A 21,990-nucleotide genomic window follows, 5' to 3' on the forward strand; every position below is an offset into this window, starting at 1 on the left:
CCCAGCAGCTGATTACAGAGATAAAGGAAAGCAGAAACGTCTTTGTTAGTGCATAAGACCATGGCAGGGTAAGGGTTTCCAGACCCTTAGAGCTCTGTTGCTAGACTTTGAATGTTTATGACATATTGAAACATAGAAACATAGAATGTGACGGCAGATAAGAACCATTCGGCCCATCTAGTCTGCCCAGTTTTCTAAATACTTTCATTAGTCCCTGGGCTTATCTTATAGTTAGGATAGCCTTATGCCTATCCCACGCATGCTTAAACTCCTTTACTGTGTTAACCTCTACCACTTCAGCAGGAAGGCTATTCCATGCATCCACTACCCTCTCAGTAAAGTAATACTTCCTGATATTATTTTTAAACCTTTGTCCCTCTAATTTAAGACTATGTCCTCTTGTTGTGGTAGTTTTTCTTCTTTTAAATATAGTCTCCTCCTTTACTGTGTTAATTCCCTTTATGTATTTAAATGTTTCTATCATATCCCCCCTGTCTCGTCTTTCCTCCAAGCTATACATGTTAAGATCCTTTAACCTTTCCTGGTAAGTTTTATCCTGCAATCCATGAACCAGTTTAGTAGCCCTTCTTTGAACTCTCTCTAAGGTATCAATATCCTTTTGAAGATAGGGTCTCCAGTACTGTGTACAGTACTCCAAGTGAGGTCTCACAGGCTTGTGTATCCGTTTCTGCCAGTTATGTCCTTACTTATAAACTTGCTATTTATTCTTTTAAAGGGACACTATAGTCATCCAAACCACTTCAGTTCATTGAAGTGGTCAGGGTGCAATGTCCCTGTCCCCTTTAGTCCTGCAATGTAAATCATTGCAATTCCAGCGAAACTGCAATAATTACATTGCAGGACTAAGACTGCCACTAGAGGCACTTCATGCTTGCTAGGTGACTTTTTAAGTAGAATGAGCACCGACCCAGCGCAGAGGAAGATCAGCGCTGGGATCAGGTGAGTACAGAAAGGGTCTATCTGAGCTGGCGAGAGGGGGTGGTAATGGGGGGGAAGATGGGGCTGAGGGAACTATAGTGTAAGGAATACAACTTTGTATTCCTTACACTATAGAATCCCTTTAACTCTTGTTTTCTTTTCCACATTCTCCAATCCCAGGGTAGATTTACAACCCCGTGGAATCATTTGTTTGTTTGTTTGTTTTGCTGCTTTAACCTCTGCATTACAGCTATTCTGGTCCTCAATTTAATATTGTTGGATAAGCTTTCCAAATGAGTTAATATTTTTTAATAAGTTTTTTAAATTATTTCATATTGTCAAAAAATATTTAAATGTTGTAATATTTTTATATTTTTGATATATTTTTCAATATATGATTTTTTTTTAAAGTATTTCAAATGTTTACAAAATATTTTTAAGCGTTTATCCAAAAATATTAAAATATTTAATAAGCTTAAGAACAAAGAAAAATATATATATATTCCTATATCACCACTTAGTGAATAGTGTATACAAGTGAGGAATATACTTATCTTAATATTCAAATAGAGCAGCCTCCCAGGTCATTACCCAGAATGAATGACCTTTACACAGCAAAATATAGAACAACCAGAAGTATTTGGGATACGGCTGAGAAATCTAAAATTAAAAACCATAAATATACATAGTGTAAATCTGTATCAAATAGTGAGTAAGTGTTCATGAAATGCACTCACAAGATAAGGCGAGAAATAGCGCTCTAGGGTGCCTCCCCTGGTAGTAGTGGGGGGCTATTATCTGTTTGCGGTTGTTTGCGGTGCGTTAAACGGGGAGTTTGGTCTGTCACTGTGAAGCGGGCGTAACCCTTATACTACCTGATCGATACAACATCATACCTGATGTTTTAAAGCACGTTATTCCAGACAATTTAGGAAAGTTAGGTGATTTATGCCCTTTATGGATTAAATCCAGACTCTGCATCAACTATGTAATTTTCCATGGGAGTTTTGCCATGTATCCACCTCCGGCATGCCACAGTCCAGGTATTAGTCCCCTTGAAACAACTTTTCCATCACCATTGTGGCCAGAAAGAGTCCCTGTGGGTTTTAAAATTCGCCTGCCTATTGAAGTCTATGGCGGTTCGCGCGTTCGCGAACATTTGCGGAAATTCACGTTAGTCCCTGTGGGTTTTAAAATTCGCCTGCCTATTGAAGTCTATGGCGGTTCGCGCGTTCGCGAACATTTGCGGAAATTCACGTTCGCCGTTTGCGAACGGAAAATTTTATGTTCGCGACATCTCTAATAACAGATGCAAAGCTGTATCATCAAATAAAAAGATACATAGAGAATGTATTTTATTTCACACGAAAATACTGGCATAACAGTTTTACCTTCTATTATCATTGACAGCATAAGTCAAATCATATTTAAAATTCTTAAAGGGACTCTATAGTCAACATATAAAAGCAAGAAAGACAGGTCCCCCAGCCTTCCTTCTTGCTTTTATATGAACTTTCATGGATTAAAAATTATTTTCGAGGTTTTTTTATATTAAAAACTTACCTCCGTTCCAGCGCCGAGCTCCCAGCCATGCCGCGCTTTTTCGTCTCAGAGAGAAGCGTCATCGTGATGTGCTGCGCATGCGCGGCTTCGCGCTGCACCAATCGCGTTCTTCATAGAGCGGCATTGACAGCCACCCTATGAAGAACCTGAGCGCTTTACCGCTATTGTGAATTTTAGGGCCCCCACCCGCCGCACAGGGGTGGGGGCCGGGGGGGGCAGTAGGTCCCCCCCTTATTTTTAATTTTAGGGCCCCCACCCGCCGCACAGGGGTGGGGGCCGGGGGGGGGGGAAGGAGAGTAGGTCTCCACCCCTTCAACCACTATTGTGGCCAGATAGCGTCCCTGTGGGTTCGGGCTTCAGCTGTCAGCTGAAGCCACGCCCACAGCAGTGCTGACAGCCTCAGCACACAAAGCGCGTTCACAGTGCTTTGTGTGCTGATAGCCCGTCTGAAGTATTCACCCAGAATGCATCAGACGTGAGGCCTTTTTAGGGCCTCTGAACTCGGAAGTCCCTCTGGTGGCCGTCTGATTGACTGCAACAAGAGGTGTTCCAAGCTTCCAATGTAAACACTGCATTTTCTCAGAAAATACAGTGCTTACAAGAAAAAGGCTCCGGGTAGCTGTAGCACTCACCTGAACAACCTCATTAAGCTGAAGTTGTTCAGGTGACTATAGTGTCCCTTTAAAATAATAAAATAAATGAATAAACTTTAACACAACGGCTTTGTCTATGTTTTTATTTTTTCTGTCTGCTCGTCCAGTAAAATAGATTGAAAGAAAATAATTAAAGGATCACTATAGGGTCAGTAACACAAACATGTATTCCTGACCCTATAGTGCAAAACCCACCATTTAGGTGGCTTGCCGGCCCCCCTCCATCCCCCCCCCTTCCTTAGCCCCCTCAGAATGGGTTAAAACTCACCTTATTTTGACCTCTCCCCGCGGCCTTGGTGACATAATCAGCATTGCCGATTGTCCCTTTAAGGTTCACAAACACCTACCTTTAGAAAATCAAAAAATATATTTTTTGTGGGTTGTAAATCTGTGAGGATTCTTGTTTTTGTAAAAAAAAAAAAAATATATATATATATTTTTAATGATTCCTCCCTACATATGTATTTGTAATTTATATTGATGATAACTTTGAGCTTACCTCAAAATGTGCACCTTATACTCTGTAGCCCAGAGGTAGGCAAACTTTTGTCCCTGCAGATGCTGTGGACTACATCACCCATAATGCTCTTACAGCCATAACGTTGGCAAAACATCAGGGGAGGTGCAGCCCAAAACATCAGGGGAGGTGCAGCCCACAACATCTCAAATGATGAAGGTTGCCTATCCCTGTTATAGTCAAAGGAGCCAATGAGATGGGATTTTATTACCTCCCAAGCATATCAACCACCAAATGAATCAAAAATTGTAATAGACGCTGATGCTACTTCCAGCCAATTGTCTCATTAAAAGAGATTTATGAAACAATGTATCAATCTGTGGGAACACAATTTGTATCCCCATATCAGTGCCAACGTTTAAGTATTCTGTTCACATACTGAGACTTCCCTTCTTTAACTTCCTGCACATACGATCTACAATGCCGAACAGCTATCTGTGTCAGGGTACCTGTGGTCTCTACCTCCGAAAGAGGTAGAGACTTAGCTGTTCCTCCATCCAGACGGTCTGATGGCTCCCTTCCCCGCGGTCTATCCGGTCATGCTAGGCCGGCCGCGAGGGAGTGACTGCCTTTTACAGCATCTAGGCAGGAAGTAGTCATCAGGACACTCCTCCGGAACGACCTGTCACTCAATTGCTGCAGGACCAATCAGGACGCCTCGGAGGCGTGGTTACTGCTCTGAACAGGGTATTTAACAGAGCTTCTTTCATTAGCTCATTGCCCTGTCGTGGTTCTAGCTTGTTCTAGTCACTCAGTGCTTGTGTATTCTATTATCCCTTTTGGTTTTGACCCGGCTTGTTTACCTTACTCTGCTTATCTCTGTTACCCTTGATTCGGCTTGTCTCTCGCTTACCTGTCTTCTGTTACCCTCGACCTCGGCTTGTCTTTGACCATTCTATACTGTACTACTTACGTTAGTCCGGCCATTCTAAGGTCCGGTATACGTATCTGGCTACTGTTTGTACTCTGCGTGTTGGATCCCTGTCCCGATCCTGACATTACGACAGGGCCAATGGATCCTGCAAGTACAAACAGTCAGCTGGCTGCTCCTGATCCTAGGTTTGAAGCCATGGATCACAGAATGGATCAGATGGCGCTTGCGCTACAGGCTCTATTAGCTTGTGCCAATAACCCACCAGAGGAGATACGTAATACCCATGTTTCTCCTGTCTGTTCAGGTCTAGAGGTAGCCACAGTGGGTGCTTCTTCTCGCATTACCCCCCCAGTACGCTATGGTGGGGCTCCTGAAAAGTGTCGTGGTTTTTTAAACCAAATTAGTATCCATTTTGAATTGCAACCTCGCTCTTATCCTACAGATAGGGCAACGGTAGGATTTATTATCACCCTACTCATTGAGAAAGCTCTGAGATGGGCCAACCCACTATGGGAGAACGATAACCCATTAGTTTATAACTATAACGCATTTGTAGCTGCTTTTAGAAGAACATTTGACCCTCCAGGTAGAAAGGTTAATGCAGCCAGATTACTGTTGCGCCTGAGACAGGAGAACCGAACACTGGTGGATTATGCACTAGAGTTCAGGTCTCTGGCGGCAGAAATCAAGTGGAATGAGCAGGCGTATATGGATGTATTTTTGAATGGCCTATCTGATGTAATCCTTGATGAGGTTGCTACCAGAGAACTCCCTGAGAATTTAGAGGATTTAATTTCGTTCATCTCTCGTATAGATGAACGTCTAAGAGAGAGACAGAACACTCGAGAGAGGAACCTGAGACCTTCTTTTAGGTTAGCTCCTGCTTTTCCAAGTCCTGACTCCACGATATCTTTGCTTACTGAACCTATGCAGATAGGGTATACCCGCCTCTCTGAGGAGGAAAGACAGCACAGGAGAAGAGAGGGTTTGTGTATGTATTGTGGAGCCAAGGGTCATTTACTCTCGAACTGTTCTAACCGCCCGGGAAACGCTCGCACCTAAGTCCCTCTAGAGGACAGGCCTTGGGTGTTTCTATTTTGTCCTCTACTCCTAATTATAAGGATCACAGGCTTCTGCTACCAGTTTCCTTAACTTGGGGGAAGGAAGTAGTAAGGGCTATGGCATTGATAGATTCCGGTGCTGCTGAGAATTTTATCGACCAAGCCTTTGCTATTAAGAACAATTTTCCATCCCAGCTAAGGGAGACACCTTTGGCCGTTGAGGCCATAGATGGTAGACCACTACTAGACCCTGTTATCTTTCGTGAGACCGTACCCATTGATTTAAATGTTGGTATCCTACACGTGGAGAATTTATCTCTTCTGCTCATTTCGTCTCCTTCCGTTCCCATAGTTCTGGGGTACCCATGGTTGAAAAAACATAACCCTATTATCGATTGGGAGTTAGGAGAGATACTCTCGTGGGGCCAGGGCTGCCAGGATCGGTGTTTGTGCAAGGTTTCTCCATTAGCTAATATTAACATACCGGAGAATCCTACTCAGTCCACAGAAAGACAAATACCAGACCTTTACCTAGACTTAAGGGCAGTGTTTGACAAGAAGAATGCCGATTCTTTGCCTCCACACAGGTCATTTGACTGTAAGATTAAGCTGCTACCCGGCACTATGCCTCCGAGGGGCCATGTATATCCTTTGTCTGTTCAGGAAAACTCGGTTCTAGAGGAGTATATTCGGGAGAATTTAGAAAAGGGATTCATCAGGAGGTCTTCTTCTCCGGCCGGGGCTGGGTTCTTTTTCATTAAGAAGAAGGATGGCATGCTGAGACCTTGTATCGATTACCGAGGCTTGAATAAAATAACTGTCAGAAATGCCTATCCTATCCCACTGATTACCGAGTTATTTGATCGTCTTAAGGGCTCCAAAATCTTCACCAAGTTAGATCTCAGAGGGGCTTACAATTTGGTGAGAATCCAGCAAGGTCACGAGTGGATGACGGCATTCAATACCCGGTATGGTCATTACGAATACACTGTTATGCCATTTGGACTATGCAATGCTCCTGCAGTATTTCAAGATTTGATTAATGAGGTACTTAGGGAGTTTCAGCATGATTGTGTTATTGTTTACCTGGACGACATACTAATACACTCTAAGGAGATTGAGACTCACCATAGACAGGTCAGAAAGGTATTACACAAGCTGCTGCAACATGGTCTATATTGCAAATTGGAAAAGTGCAGTTTTGATCAGTCTCAGGTAGACTTTCTTGGATACGTGATTTCTGGGGAGGGTTTTAAAATGGATCCTGTAAAACTCCAATCTATTTTAGACTGGCCCTTGCCCAAAGGACTCAAGGCTATCCAAAGGTTTATTGGTTTTTCCAACTACTATAGGCGCTTCATTAAAGGATACTCCTCTATCATTGCGCCTATTACCAATATGACCAAACAAGGGGCTGATACTAAGTTCTGGTCTAAGGAAGCTCTTGGTGCTTTCAAGACTCTCAAGGAACTTTTTGCCTCGGCTCCCATTCTAGTCCATCCTGATACGACTCTGCCTTTCTTGCTCGAGGTCGATGCCTCTGAGACAGCAGTTGGGGCTGTTCTGTCTCAAAGGTTAGGGGTGGATAAACCGTTACACCCTTGTGGTTTTTTCTCTAAGAAATTTTCTGGGCCTGAGAGCAGATATGACATCGGGGAAAGGGAACTGTTAGCAGTCATTAAAGCCTTAAAGGAGTGGAGACATTTGTTGGAGGGGACCCTACACCCTATTACGATTTTGACGGACCACAAAAACTTGTCCTATATTGGGGAGGCTAAGCGCTTATCCTCTAGACAAGCTCGTTGGTCCTTATTCCTGACTCACTTCAATTATGTACTGACTTACAGACCTGGTTCTAAAAACTCTAAAGCCGATGCATTATCTCGCCAATATGAACCTTCTACTGTACCTGAACCAGTTCTTTCTTCTATAGTTCCGAAATGCAATATCATTGCTAATACGAATCTCAGGATTCATTCTCCATTACTGGCCGAGATCATTAAGTTGCAACATCTAGCACCTAAACAGACTCCTGCGGGCCGTCATTTCGTTCCTCCTGCTCTTCAACTGGAACTTTTACAGTGTTTACATAATAGCAAGATGGCGGGACATCCTGGTATTCGCAAAACTTACGCGTTGATCTCTAAGGACTTCTGGTGGCCTGCTTTACGGAGGGATATTGAGGAGTTCATCGCTGCATGTGAAGTTTGTACTAAAACCAAACAACCCCATACGCTTCCATGTGAATTCCTGCACCCCTTGGAGGTTCCAGAAAAACCATGGTCCTGTTTGGCCATGGACTTTATTGTCGATCTACCTATCTCTAAAAGACAGACTGTTATCCTCACCGTGGTTGACAGGTTTACTAAGATGGCACACTTCATTCCCCTGCCTAAACTCCCGTCTTCTCCCGAATTGGCAGAAATATTCGCTAAGGAGATTTTTCGCCTACATGGGATACCCTCTCAAATTGTATCGGACAGAGGCTCCCAATTTGTTTCCCGCTTTTGGAGGTCCTTCTGCTCTCAACTTGGTATTAAATTAAACTTTTCTTCTGCCTATCATCCTCAGTCTAACGGAGCTGCTGAACGTACCAACCAGAAAATCGAACAATATTTACGATGCTTTGTTTCTGAACACCAGGATGATTGGGTCGGTTTGATTCCTTGGGCGGAGTTTGCACACAACAATCTCGTTTGCGATTCTACTCATTCAAGCCCCTTCTTCATGAATTATGGTTTTCATCCGTCTATTCTTCCTTCGGATTCCCCTTCCCAGGGGTGCCGTCGGTTGATGTTCATGTTGCCAATTTGAGGAAGTTGTGGGATCAAACTCGACAAATCCTTGTGCACAACTCTATGTTGGTCAAGAAACACGCTGATAAACGTAGAAGGGCGGCTCCGGTCTTTGTTCCAGGTGATAGGGTATGGCTGAGCACGAGGAACATCCGTTTAAAAGTGCCCTCCATGAAGTTCGCTCCTCGTTATATTGGACCCTACAGGGTGCTGACCCGTATCAATCCAGTTGCGTATCGTTTAGCTCTTCCTAATACCTTACGCATCCCGAACTCGTTTCACGTTTCATTGCTGAAACCACTCATATGTAACAGATTTTCCTCCACAATAGCCCCTCCTCGCCCCGTTCAGGTGGAGGGTCAGGAGGAGTATGAGGTTAACTCTATTATTGATTCTCGAATCTCCCGGGGGAGAGTACAATATCTGGTTGATTGGAAGGGATATGGTCCTGAGGAGAGGAGTTGGGTACCTCAGGAGGATGTTCATGCTCCCCGTCTCCGCAGGGCGTATCACTCTCGCTTCCCATCTCGTCCCGGTTCATTCCGCCCGGTGGGCGTATCTGAGAGGGGGGGAACTGTCAGGGTACCTGTGGTCTCTACCTCCGAAAGAGGTAGAGACTTAGTTGTTCCTCCATCCAGACGGTCTGATGGCTCCCTTCCCCGCGGTCTATCCGGTCATGCTAGGCCGGCCGCGAGGGAGTGACTGCCTTTTACAGCATCTAGGCAGGAAGTAGTCATCAGGACACTCCCCCGGAACAACCTGTCAGTCAATGGCTGCAGGACCAATCAGGACGCCTTGGAGGCGTGGTTACTGCTCTGAACAGGGTATTTAACAGAGCTTCTTTCATTAGCTCATTGCCCTGTCGTGGTTCTAGCTTGTTCTAGTCACTCTAGTGCTTGTGTATTCTATTATCCCTTTTGGTTTTGACCCGGCTTGTTTACCTTACTCTGCTTATCTCTGTTACCCTTGATTCGGCTTGTCTCTCGCTTACCTGTCTTCTGTTACCCTCGACCTCGGCTTGTCTTTGACCATTCTATACTGTACTACTTACGTTAGTCCGGCCATTCTAAGGTCCGGTATACGTATCTGGCTACTGTTTGTACTCTGCGTGTTGGATCCCTGTCCCGATCCTGACAATCTGTTATTGATAAACATAGATTGTAAGGTTTGAGCAGGGCCCTCTTTTTTGTCCCATAAATACCCCCTGACTGGAATATATCGGCGCTATATAAATGTTAAAAAATAATACAATATTCCCTGGTTGTTTCCATTTGATATGAAATTAAATATTTAGGGTTTAAATTGCATTTTCTATTTCACACCTTATATGAATATATAAGTAAACAGAGAATGCAATATAATTCCAAAAGACATTATTTCACCAATCAATGTGTGGTTTTACTAATAAATGCAAGACTCTTTCTTGCAAGATGTCACAGCAACATTAGAAATGATTTTGTTTAACATCATTAGCAAAACATGCATCCTCAACAATATTGCAATTCATATATAATTAAACTGAATTATTATAGCACATCCTAAAAAACAACAACAACACTAATTCTCTATTACATTGTTATTTAATTGTATTTTGTGCCGCAAAAATTGTATATATTGAATATTTCCCAGGCTCGGAAAGCTCCATTTTAATTTGCAGGTAACTGCAATAGGCATTTAAGGAACAAAAGCAGCTCATTAACGATTTGCCTTTGACTTGTCACAATGTTGAATTATTGCCTTGCTGTGAAGCACTAATGAATATATGGTCTAGTGTCTACAGGGAGAAAAGAAGGCTTGCATTTTCTTCACCAGCTGGTTGTAATCCAGACATAACAATATCACGTAGAAGGCACACTTTGGCACCGTATTAGCAAAAAAATTGTGTTTGTGTAAGGAGTAAAGCATTCGGTGCATATGATACCGAAGAAGTCCACAATGTCCTCATATTGGCCAAATGAAACATATTTGTTGCCCCTTTTGTCATACTATCACAGAATAAAGTATGTGATTCTAGAATTTAAAGAGTGCATTTTGGATATTTCACAGTGACCATCGGTCGACCGTAACACAACCTGACCTTTTCCTTTAGAACAGCTAAACTTATAGAAATTCTTATTTCTTTTAGAACAACGAAGTCCTGACACATTTAGCAGATCTTGTCTATTTTCTTGTAGATACCCATTCCCTACAGTGTTTAGCAGCTGCAGCAAAAAGGATTTGGATAGCAGCTTGGAAAAAGGAGTGGGCATGTGTCTCTATAACATGCCTGAAGTTACAAAATCATTTGGAGAACAGAAATGTGGGAATGGATTTGTAGAAGAAGGAGAACAGTGTGATTGTGGAGAACCAGAAGTAAGAATGTTTCATTCTAATAAGTGATATTTATTATGTGTCTGTATGTGTCACCAGTAACCATGTTGAGCAAATTACAAATATTCACAAACGTTACGTGTACATATAGAAAATGACATTGCTCTCGAACATGCTGCATGCCTCTGTATGGGTTAGAGCAGGGGTCCTCAAACTCTGGCCCCCCAGATGTTGCTGAACTACAACTCTCGTGATTCTCTGGCTATCTATGTAATTCAAAGAATCATGGGAGTTGTAGTTCAGCAACATCTGGAACGAGGACCCCCTGGGTTAGAGGATATGGCCCAGGTGATATATTCTCATAAAATGAGAAAACATCATTCTGCTCTTAGCAATTGAAGCAATATTTCCCTGGTTTATAGTCTATATGCTGCCATAGAATAAAGACTCATTTAACCCACTGACAATTTAAAGCAACAACATTTGTATTGTCTTGATAAGATCTAATCCAGCAAATCTGTACCAGGTGACTAACCTATGTGTTTGTTTGTTCGCTTGTTTTACTTAGATCTCCCATTATTTTTAGATGTTGAGTGTAAAATCTTATAAATAATTTGCCTGTCTGAGCAATCCCTGTATATGAGCACTCCAACAGCGTGCACAGATTACCCATCAGGCATTGCAATGCCATGTAGTTCTATTCCACTGTTGCCGAGTAAACTAACAGAAGCCAAACACAGAGAGATGGATGTAGGTCTTCAGGAAGTAAGAAGTCTTTATTAGCATACCGATCGGGTCTCACACTGAACTTGTGTTCAAAAGGTATTAGCCCAGAGCACATGGAGTACATTCCTTATATAGCAATATAGCTCCTCCCATTAATAGCTACACCCACACATACCCTTAACCAATCAATGAGCAGAGTATAGACTTGTTCCTCTGGTCAGACCACATGGCTCATCCAAGACAAAGGAGAAATAAGTGCAATTTCAGTTCCTGCATTCCTGCACATGCTCAGTACATTGATGACAGTATCCTAGCTACGTGTAGCTAACTAACTGACACAACATACACATATGCCACGTGGAAATCTCGGCCTACTAAATTTACATTTCACTGAAATTTGATGCCTCTGATACAAATTATTCCAGATGCATCACCAATCATAGTTTACCAATACCTCTCAAGTAGCCATTGAACCAGAGCAGACCTTGTAAGCATCTTAGCAAAGACTCCTTCAACATTCCTCATTCTGAATATATTCTCTTTGGGCTAGGGATTCATATCTATAGACAGCCATTACATGAGCAGCTGTCTTTCTTTCTATAGTACTCTCTATGATACTACGTAAAGATCTGACCACTAATGGAATTAGGCAGGGCAGAAAGAGACATAAGAATATGATAAACACTACTCCTCCTACTAACGCCTTAATCCCTCCAAGCTGCTCATACCAACTTACAAACCAACTACTAGGATTATACCCATTCCAGACCTGAGTCGGTACATGCGTCAGTTTAACCATGTGACTGGTAAGTTCAGCCACTGTCTGTAATCTTATAATACGGTTGAGCATATATATTGGGGTTCTATATCCATAGGTGCCATCTTCTGCCCAAGTAGCAGGTCCATAGTAATTTATGATACGTTGGGGAGGCCACTCATCATCACCAACTACCTATATTCAAGGATGCTCGCTTCTTTTTATGATTTACATCATAAACCTTAACTCCCAAGGTCTCTCCTGTCTCAATTGGCAACAAGAAGAAGGATGGTTTGAGCATACCTAATACACATGCCCCTTCCCAATCTTGTGGTAACTCCGAATATGCTTTCTTACCACAGATCCAGTATAGATTTGCTGGGGCTTTCCAACTAGATGTAGCAGATAAGTCAAACCATACCTCCTTTAAATGAGTGTAATTGGCAAACGGATTAGTAGGCTCCGAGACATTTAAAGCTGACCACCAAGTAGTATTTTTAGTATTAACATTATAGGATTTTTCTCCCAAACAAGTTAGCTCACCTGCAAAAAGAAGAAATGAGAACTTAAATGGAGAAAACAATCCCACTCAGTGGGTGTAGTCCAATCTCGTTCTCAGTTATATACCTCCAATTGTAAATGTCACATATGGGGAGGGGGGGGAAGGGGGGGGTTATAGTTTAAACCTTTATTTAGAACAAAAATTAGGTATAATAAAAATTGGCAAACAGTTTACCAATGAGTGATAAGACCTAAAAGGTGGGTAGGTAGAGCATAATCAGCATATTTCTGTTCGTGGAGTAAGAAGTGTGTCCAGGATACAAATGCCTGGATAGCTAGTGGATGGGAGGAAAGAAAATAGGAGGGGAGAGGGAAAGGGATGTGTATATATCTAAATATAGGAAGATGCCTGGTAGAGGTAAAAGTAGCACAGGGAGTAGACAGAACTCTCGTCGCTATATATGGCAGAAAAAATGGTGCACTTGTCCTGAAGTGATATGGAGCATATACATATGTAGGAAGACCCCTAGTGTTCTCTAGCGTTCCTGCATAGAGTTTGTGCAGATTAGAGGGTATTTCTCCAATATCGGGGGGTATTCCTGCTTAATACTGCAAACCAGTAAACGCTCCTCACGTAAGTGCCACACCAAAATCCTAGGTATGCCCTGGACTAGCTGTCTAGCTCACATCTGTGAGAGTGGAATTATCTGCTACTTCAAGGCAGCCTCAGACTGTCTTTATCTCCCCATAGAGTTGTCAAACCAAGGTGCTAAATAAAAGCATTCAAAACACGAACAGAAAGTAAAAATAACGACCCAACCAAAAAGGAAATATGGATTAAATCAAAAATAGAAGAGTGAAAATAAATTGCATCGGCTCAAAAATCGCTCGACGCGCGTTTCGGCGTTTCGATACGCCTTTGTCAAGAGTATTTTTAGTATTAACATTATAGGATTTTTCTCCCAAACAAGTTAGCTCACCTACAGACGTGTTATACATTGTCCCTTTCTTGGCTAAACATACATGACCTATAATGAAGGTTTTTAACCGCCATTCCGATTTACTTCTAGTACTTACTTGATGATCAGACTGAAAAGGTATCTGTTGTTCATATGTCTCAGAGCCAGGGTACCATATTTCCTTTGCCTCCCATGGCCACTGGTCTCCCATGTTAGTACCTCCACATACAAAGCAATAAGTTACATTAAGACTACCCGCAATACTCTCAGCTAAATCAATAGATAGGTTCTTAACATTATGGGGAATTTTATCCTCAACACTCATCTCCTCATAGAAGGAATGAAAAACCTGATGAGTTTGAGTTGCTACTGTCTCAGTTTCAAGTCCTATATATATTATCGTTCCTGGATCTACTCCTGTACCATATATTTTGAAACCCAAAGAGATTCCCAAACTTATCAATGAAGTGCTGTGGATTAGAAATGGTAATATGCACAGGGTTACACTCCATAGTTTTACAATACAGTGCAGTGGGCAACCTTTCAATAATCATATCTTGATCCACTGTTTTTCCCCAGGTCGCCCACCCTACACAAGACAAATAGGGACAAAAATTAAAATCTCTATTTATCATTAAACCCATAAGTTCGTTCCCATTTAAGATTACCACATATATTCCAAGGCTTTCTACTACCAGAAATCGCCTTACATGCATCAAATAGCAGAATGCCCGTAGAATGTATGGTATTTATCACAGTCCTATTTATCAAAGTTCCCTGGGAATTACTGTTCCGAATTACCAACCAAATTGTACGGGGTTGGAATTGGGGATCGAAACATTTAGACTCTCCTGATACTGGCTTGCACACACTGTAATCAATATCCAAATATCTACATTTAGATACAGATCCCTTACATTCATACTGTGAGTGCCAAATGAGAGTTTTGGGATATTTGATTACCTGTTTTCGTAGTCTTAATGCAACTATCGCAATTCGGTATGTCTGTACTCTTACCTTCCTGAAAATTCACAAAAATACCTAAGCACATAATATAACATATTATTTCAGAAGTCCTCATTTTATTCTTCGACCGTGCGACGGCACCTCAGCTTCCCGATTGTGAGGGCTGCAAAGATTGTCGTTCTTCTGATCCTCACTTTTCTTCACAGAGATCCCTGAGATCCCAGAGATTCACAGAGACACTCTAGCTATGACACGTAGGTAGGTGGACATGCTTTATTATGGCCGTCAAAACACCTACTTGCTGATATCTGTTGTTACTTTCAACTAAGATGTCCCAATATCTCCTCGTATTATTTCTCACTCCGACTGAGTTGCCCACTTTAACCGGATCTTGCAAGGATTTTCAGGATCTGGAATAGCTTGCCAAGAATCTGACGCTGGTTTAACCCTGGAATGATGAATCCATGGAGCAACTTCTGCCACCTTTACAGCTGTTGGGGTAGATAAAAGAACACCATAGGGAGGCTAACAGGATATACCCCAAGCTTTAACTCAACATATATCGATGGGATATTACAGGCAAGTCCAGGTGGATTATTCTCTGCCCATACCCATGGACTGTCAAATAAAGATTCATCACTCTTAGGGTTAACACTTGTCACTATGGAGTAGAAGCGCCATTCTTCTTCTCTTGGCACCGATACCGCCATTATGCCTGGTAATCCATTAAACTTCAGAGACGTTGATCCATTGGGCAGAATGTCATCTGAACTTGAAGCTTTGCCAATAGATCTCGTCCTAGAAGTTAAACTGGACACTCCGGCATATATAGGAACCGGTGCTTCACCAAATGGCCTCCCAAAATGCAAGTGCGACTCTTAAGAACCGGTCTAGCTGCGCTTCTCCCAGTAGCTCCTATCGCAGTTATAGTTTTCTCAGAAGGAGGAGCCAGTGGTGTATCCTGGTTTTGTGCTGCCATGGCAGGACAAAACTAAGGCGCCACCCACACCCAACCTTTCCACCCGCCCCGCATTCTAAATACACACACACACATTCACTGACAGATACGCATACACTAGCTAACAGAAACACACACACACTAACACACACTCACACTCAATAACAGACCAACACACTCACTAACAGACACACACTAACAGACACTCACTCACTAGCAGACACACACACTCACTAACATACACATACACTCACAGGCAAACACACACACTAACAGACACACAGTCAGACACACACACACAGTCAGACACACACACACAGTCAGACACACACACACAGTCAGACACACACACAGTCAGACACACACACACACTCACAGGCAAACACACTAACAGAAACACACTAACAGAAACACACACTGACAGACACTCACCCACATTAACACATTTTTTTAAATTTATTTAAACACCCCCCCCCCAGAATCCTTACCTTTGGGAATGCTGGGGGGTGTCTCTTCCTCCCTGGTGGTCCAGTGGCTGCTGGGCGAGCGGCACTGGCTGGCGGGCGAGGGAGCACTTCCTCTGAGCTGTCTGCTCAGCTCCCTCACGCGCGGTGCGCGAGGGAGCTGAGCAGACAGCTCAGAGGAAGTGCTCCCTCGCCAGCCACCCACCAGCGCCGCCGACCACCCAGCAGCCCAGCATGTCTGGGCATTTGGGGGCAGCTTTTTTGGCCGCCCCCTAGAAAATGCCGCCCAAGGCAAATGCCTTGTTTGCCTCGCGGCTAATACGCCCCTGGGAGGAGCTACCAACTTAGTCACCACGGAATGTTCAGCACCAGTGTCAATCATGAAAGAACTTCTCTTTCCCCCTATTGCTACATCGACCATAGGCTCCGCTCGGCCAAGGGGGATGGAGCCCGGTCGGTATTAATAGTCTTCCATGATAGTGTCAGCCAGACCCACAGAATCTCTATCCTCTCTTTCTCTAGGTCTCTGCGTGGGTGGATAGTATCTGTCTCCTTGAACACTTCCTCTACTATTCCCACCATTCCCTCTAAAACCTCCTCTTCCTCTATAACTACCACTATAACCTCCTCGTACCCTTCTCTCTCCTTGTCTATCACCTTCATACTGCTCTCTCTGTGGACTCACTCTTCCAATGTTCCTCCTTTCTACAATACGCACATTGATTACTACTTAAAGGTCCCTTACTCCGCCTATTCTCGTCTCCTCTATTCACTTTCCTTCCCTGTCTTTCTACACTTGTGATAGCTACTGCTAGCATATCTGCCTTTTTCCTCATTTTACGTTCTTCCTCCCGCTTTACCTCCATCTCCCTATTCATATATACTTTATTTGCAATCTCCATTAGCTGTGATATGGACATCCCTACAAATCCCTCTAACTTTTGCAATATTCTTTTAATGTCACCTTGGGCCTGGCTGACAAATGCTGAGTTAATCATCCTAGAATTCTCAGGGGCCTCTGGATTAAGAGGAGTATACAATCTATATGACTCCAATAATCTCTCATAAAAGGTACTAGGTGACTCATCAACCTTTTGCAACACCTCAGCCGTCTTTGACATATTGATTGCCTTCTTCCCTCCTGCCTTCATGCCAGCAATTATGGCTTCCCGATAAGCCCTTAATTGGGGCATGTCAGCACCATTCACATTCCAATTTGGATCAACATTTGGATAATGGGCTGCAGCCCATGCAATTGGATTGGCCTGATTTTGAGTACGTGTCGTTTCCTCAAGCGCTTTAATAGCCGCTTGATTAATCTGGGTCCTTTCCTCACAATTAAATAAAGTTAATAATAATTGCTGGCAATCGGCCCAGGTGGGATTATGTGTTTGGATAATAGAAGTAACCAAATCTGTCATGACTTGAGGTTTGTCAGTATATGAAGAGTTATGAGTCTTCCAGTTAAATAAATCAGTTGTAGTGAAGGGGACATATACAAACACTGGGTCTGCCCGTTGTATTTGGCCATTCTCATCCACGTGTGTTGGGCCCGGTGTAAGTCGGAGGGGCATTTTGTATCGTCGGGGTTGAAGGGCACCAGTCATCTGTCGGGTTAATATGGGACTTCGGCGAGACTGTTTTAGAATAAGTTCCGGTCTAGGGGTAGTAAGGTAGGTGGAAGGGGGTGAGCTAATTCTACTAGTCAGCATTTGGCGGATGAAAAAAAAAATGTTAAACAAAAACCTACCAGTAGGTGTCACCAAAGGGTAAATAATTGTATCAAAATAATCTTTATGGGTCTAATAATAAAACGTAACTTTTAATATATTTATACATAAAATAAAACCTTATAGCAATAAATATATTAAAATAGGGTAATCAATCCTACTTCTGTCTATTGTATGTCAATATAGAGTCAAAGATGATTATACGTCATTAATATTTTAAACAATGTAAATCAATGTACCTCCTGAAGATAGCCAGTAGGTGGCCCTAGAGTGCTTCCTAAAGTCTAATGAAGCAGATAGACTTTAATGATGTGCATATTTTATTATTGCTTATTTTAATCACTGTTCACCCTGATATCTAGGCTTGAGTAAAGCTTTAGTTCTATGGTAAATTAAACATCTCAGTTTGTATTTTAGTAAAGGGGATATTTTGAACAAAGCTGGGAGGGGCCCATCCAGTAACTAAAAAAGGATAAAAGGGTACTCTAGCATCTTATACCATTGATCATTTCTTCCAGTTGTATTTTACACTGTGTTCAATAGTTTTAGTGCTATTTCAATGATTATGGTACAATGTCATTGCTGAGAATTATCTGATCCAATAGACTCAGTTACTGTTATTAAGAATTCTCCTCACAATCTAACTGTTAATAAAATTCAATACTAAAATACACTCCTACCAAAAAGGAGGGGGGGAGGGTTGGAATCAGTGGGGGTTGTTTGAAACAAAATAACAGATAGGTATGTGGGTAGGCGGGGACAATAGAGCAGGGGGAGTGCAAAAACCAGTTACACTAGTATTAGCTTGGGAGGAAGAGTGGGGGAATGGCTACTCTGGCTCTGGAGGATGAATAGGGGGTTGGTAATCAGATGCAAGGGGGGAGGTGTCCAAACTAGGTGAAATTAAGGCCTTAATGGACAAACAGGTTCTGGCTACCATGGACTCCATTGTTCCTCTTAGCACAGCTTAATCCATTTAGCAGTGTTTCAACAATCTGTATACAGAAACTACTGTGTAGACCCAGCATATTATTTATTACAATGTAAACCCGCTGTATTAAATCTGGATCAAGGATCCACAGGAACACTGGTTACCAGAACAGGCCTTCCTCTGCTACACAGAGTATTTTAATCTTTTGGGGGACAGTGTTACACCATAATCACAAACAGCATATTCCTTTAAAAAGTTTTTCATCATACACGACAAGGGATCAACAATCTTTGAGTCAGACGCACCCATACTGGCAATGGAGCATCTAATACAAAGAAACACAATACCCCAAACACACTTCAACAGTCACACTCGTTTCCCTGGCAACAGCACCATGTGGCACAGTTGCTAAGCCAAACATACACACAGTAAGATGCAGAGAATTCTCATACATACAGTGATATCACGACGTCTCACTCACAAAGATTTACCAAACACTAGTTACTTATCTCTGTAACTATAAATCGTCTCTACACTTATACGTACCATAAATCAACTTTTAACTAACCAACTATATCACATTCTAGTAATCTCATCTTTACAGTCAGTGGTTATGGTACAGTTAGTAAGTGGTTATAATACAGTTTTAAAGTCACAGATCAGTTAGTAACAGTTATGGTATTATACATATAACGTAAGACAACAGTTTTTCCTAATTTTTACACAACGTCAGTGGTTATAGTACATGTCAGTGGTTATGGTACCGTGCGCTATTTTACAGTTATACACACAATTTACACTCCCACTAGACGGCAGAGCTCAAGCTTTCTAGCAGGAAATACAATTTAACCAATTCACCAACTACAATATATTTAACAACATTTACTATAATCCCAACTATTCTAACTGGCCAGCACTTCGAGAGCTTTCGATCCATTTGTACACCAGAGATTCGATAAGTTCTTCGCTGCCCAGACACCACGTATAGCGAACTAGAGGGCAGAATTTACACCAATACTCTTTTAGTCTAATACACAATCAATAATCTAGTGGCTGGATTTACAACAGAGCACACTTAGTTAAGATAGGGTGCAATCTAGCAAACTATAATATACAACAGAGTCTGCTTAGTTTCGCAGATCTCCCCGACCTAGCAACCAAAATTTACACCTAGCATGCTAGTCAAGGCAGGACATCTGTGTCCGACATGAGCTATTTACACCAGAACTCAGTCTGACAATACCACCTATATTAGATGGGCTGACTACAGAGCGTCTAATGTCCAGATAAGCGTTGCGCCTTGGCTTCTTCCTTCCAGAGGGAAGGGGCCAATTCCAATAACCGGTTCCAAATATAAAACCCCTTGTGGGTCTACCGCTCTAACGGTATCAGTCTTACCTGTTAGTTCCTGGCCCTGGGTTCCACATTCATCGACGGGGCACCCCAGTACTCACTGCGCAGAAGCCGATGATCTCCTGAGCGAAGCAGCCCAGTGGCGCCGAGATGAAGGGAGGTCCACGCAGAGGTCCAGGGGTGCTGCCGTGGAGAGCGCTGGTAAAAAGCTTTACCGTCTCAAATCTCTGCGCCAGCTTCCATGCGATGAGAAGTTCCCGGCTCAATGCACCAATTATGTTGCCGAGTAAACTAACAGAAGCCAAACACAGAGAGATGGATGCAGGTCTTCAGGAAGTAAGAAGTCTTTATTAACATACCGATCGGGTCTCACACTGAACTTATGTTCAAAAGGTATGAGCCCAGAGCACATGGAGTACATTCCTTATATAGCAATATAGCTCCTCCCATTAATAGCTACACCCACACATACCCTTAACCAATCAATGAGCAGAGTATAGACTTGTTCATCTGGTCAGACCACATGGCTCATCCAAGACAAAGGAGAAATAAGTGCAATTTCAGTTCCTGCATTCCTGCACATGCTCAGTACATTGATGACAGTATCCTAGCTACGTGTAGCTAACTAACTGACACAACATACACATATGCCACGTGGAAATCTCACCCTACTAAATTTACATTTCACTGAAATTCCACCACACCACCTTTGTCAGTGAGCACAGATTACCCATCAGGCAATGCCGTGTACTTGTATTCCACCGTAGTCAGCGAGCACAGATTACCCATCAGGCATTGCAATGCCATATACTTCTATTCCAGCATCGTCAACATGCACAGATTACCCATCAGGCATTGCAATGCCATGTACTTCTATTTCACCATAGTCAATGCACACAGATTACCCATCAGGCATTGCAATGCCATTTACTTCTATTCCAGCATCGTCAACATGCACAGATTACCCATCAGGCATTGCAATGCCATGTACTTCTATTTCACCATAGTCAATGCACACAGATTACCCATCAGGCATTGCAATGCCATTTACTTCTATTCCACCATAGTCAACGTACACAGATTACCCTTCAGGCATTGCAATGCCATGTACTTCTATTCCACCATAGTCAATGCGCACGGATTACCCATCAGGCATTGCAATGCCATGTACTTCTATTCCACCGTGGTCATGTGCATCAATATTCCACAGCACTAGACAATAGGAAACATGATAAATTTAATTCTAACTAAACATGTATGACCTATGGGAACAGTATGGGAGGATGCCCTACCCACATGAGCTTACAATCTCTTCCCAAAAATGTTTGAAGTACACCCAGAGAATGGAATAGAACTTTGGAATGTTTGCTTATCTCACTTAATATATATAAAGCATAATATTTAATAAAACATACGTGCCTGCTTCTTCAACACTGATAGCACACAGCATGTGCCTCGCTCAGCTCACAATAAAAGGACATGTCTTGTTTCCATTATCTAGAGCAGGGGTTCCCAACCCAGTCCTCAAGTACCACCTACCAGTCCAGGATTTAGGTATTAACCGGTTGTGTTTAAAGTGCTTTTTTTTCTACTAAAAACACCTTAGACCGAACAGGGTAATGTCTAAATCCTGGTCTGTTAAGGGGTACTTGAGGACTGAGTTGGGAACCACTAATCTAGAGCATGACCACATCATGCATACTTTAAAAAAATGTAATTCTCTTATAATGTCACTTTTATTCCATTTTTTTTTTTTAAAAACAATGGTCATGTGTTAACTTTTTTAAAATCTTGGAATGATTTATGAAATGTTCTATGGCAGTAGCACTCAAACTGTGGTCTGTAGACTAATAGTGGAACATTTCAAGATGGTTTTCCGAATGTATCATTGAAAAATGATAGTCATTTTAGAGAACATTTGTATTTTTATTGC

General features: G+C 42.4%; 1 protein-coding gene across 2 annotated transcripts in view; it reads left to right on the forward strand.

Annotated features, from left to right (window-relative positions):
* The window catches only part of ADAM12 (ADAM metallopeptidase domain 12), a 532,069-nt gene that overhangs the window by 407,903 nt on the left and 102,176 nt on the right, over window positions 1–21,990 (forward strand). For both annotated transcript variants that reach the window (XM_063434720.1, XM_063434721.1), the window contains exon 12: window positions 10,577–10,754. In XM_063434720.1, the coding sequence (XP_063290790.1) occupies window positions 10,577–10,754 (178 nt within the window). The remainder of the gene's footprint in view (window positions 1–10,576; window positions 10,755–21,990) is intronic.

This window comes from Pelobates fuscus, chromosome 10 (genome assembly GCF_036172605.1).
Source record: "Pelobates fuscus isolate aPelFus1 chromosome 10, aPelFus1.pri, whole genome shotgun sequence".
Lineage (NCBI taxonomy): Eukaryota > Metazoa > Chordata > Amphibia > Anura > Pelobatidae > Pelobates > Pelobates fuscus.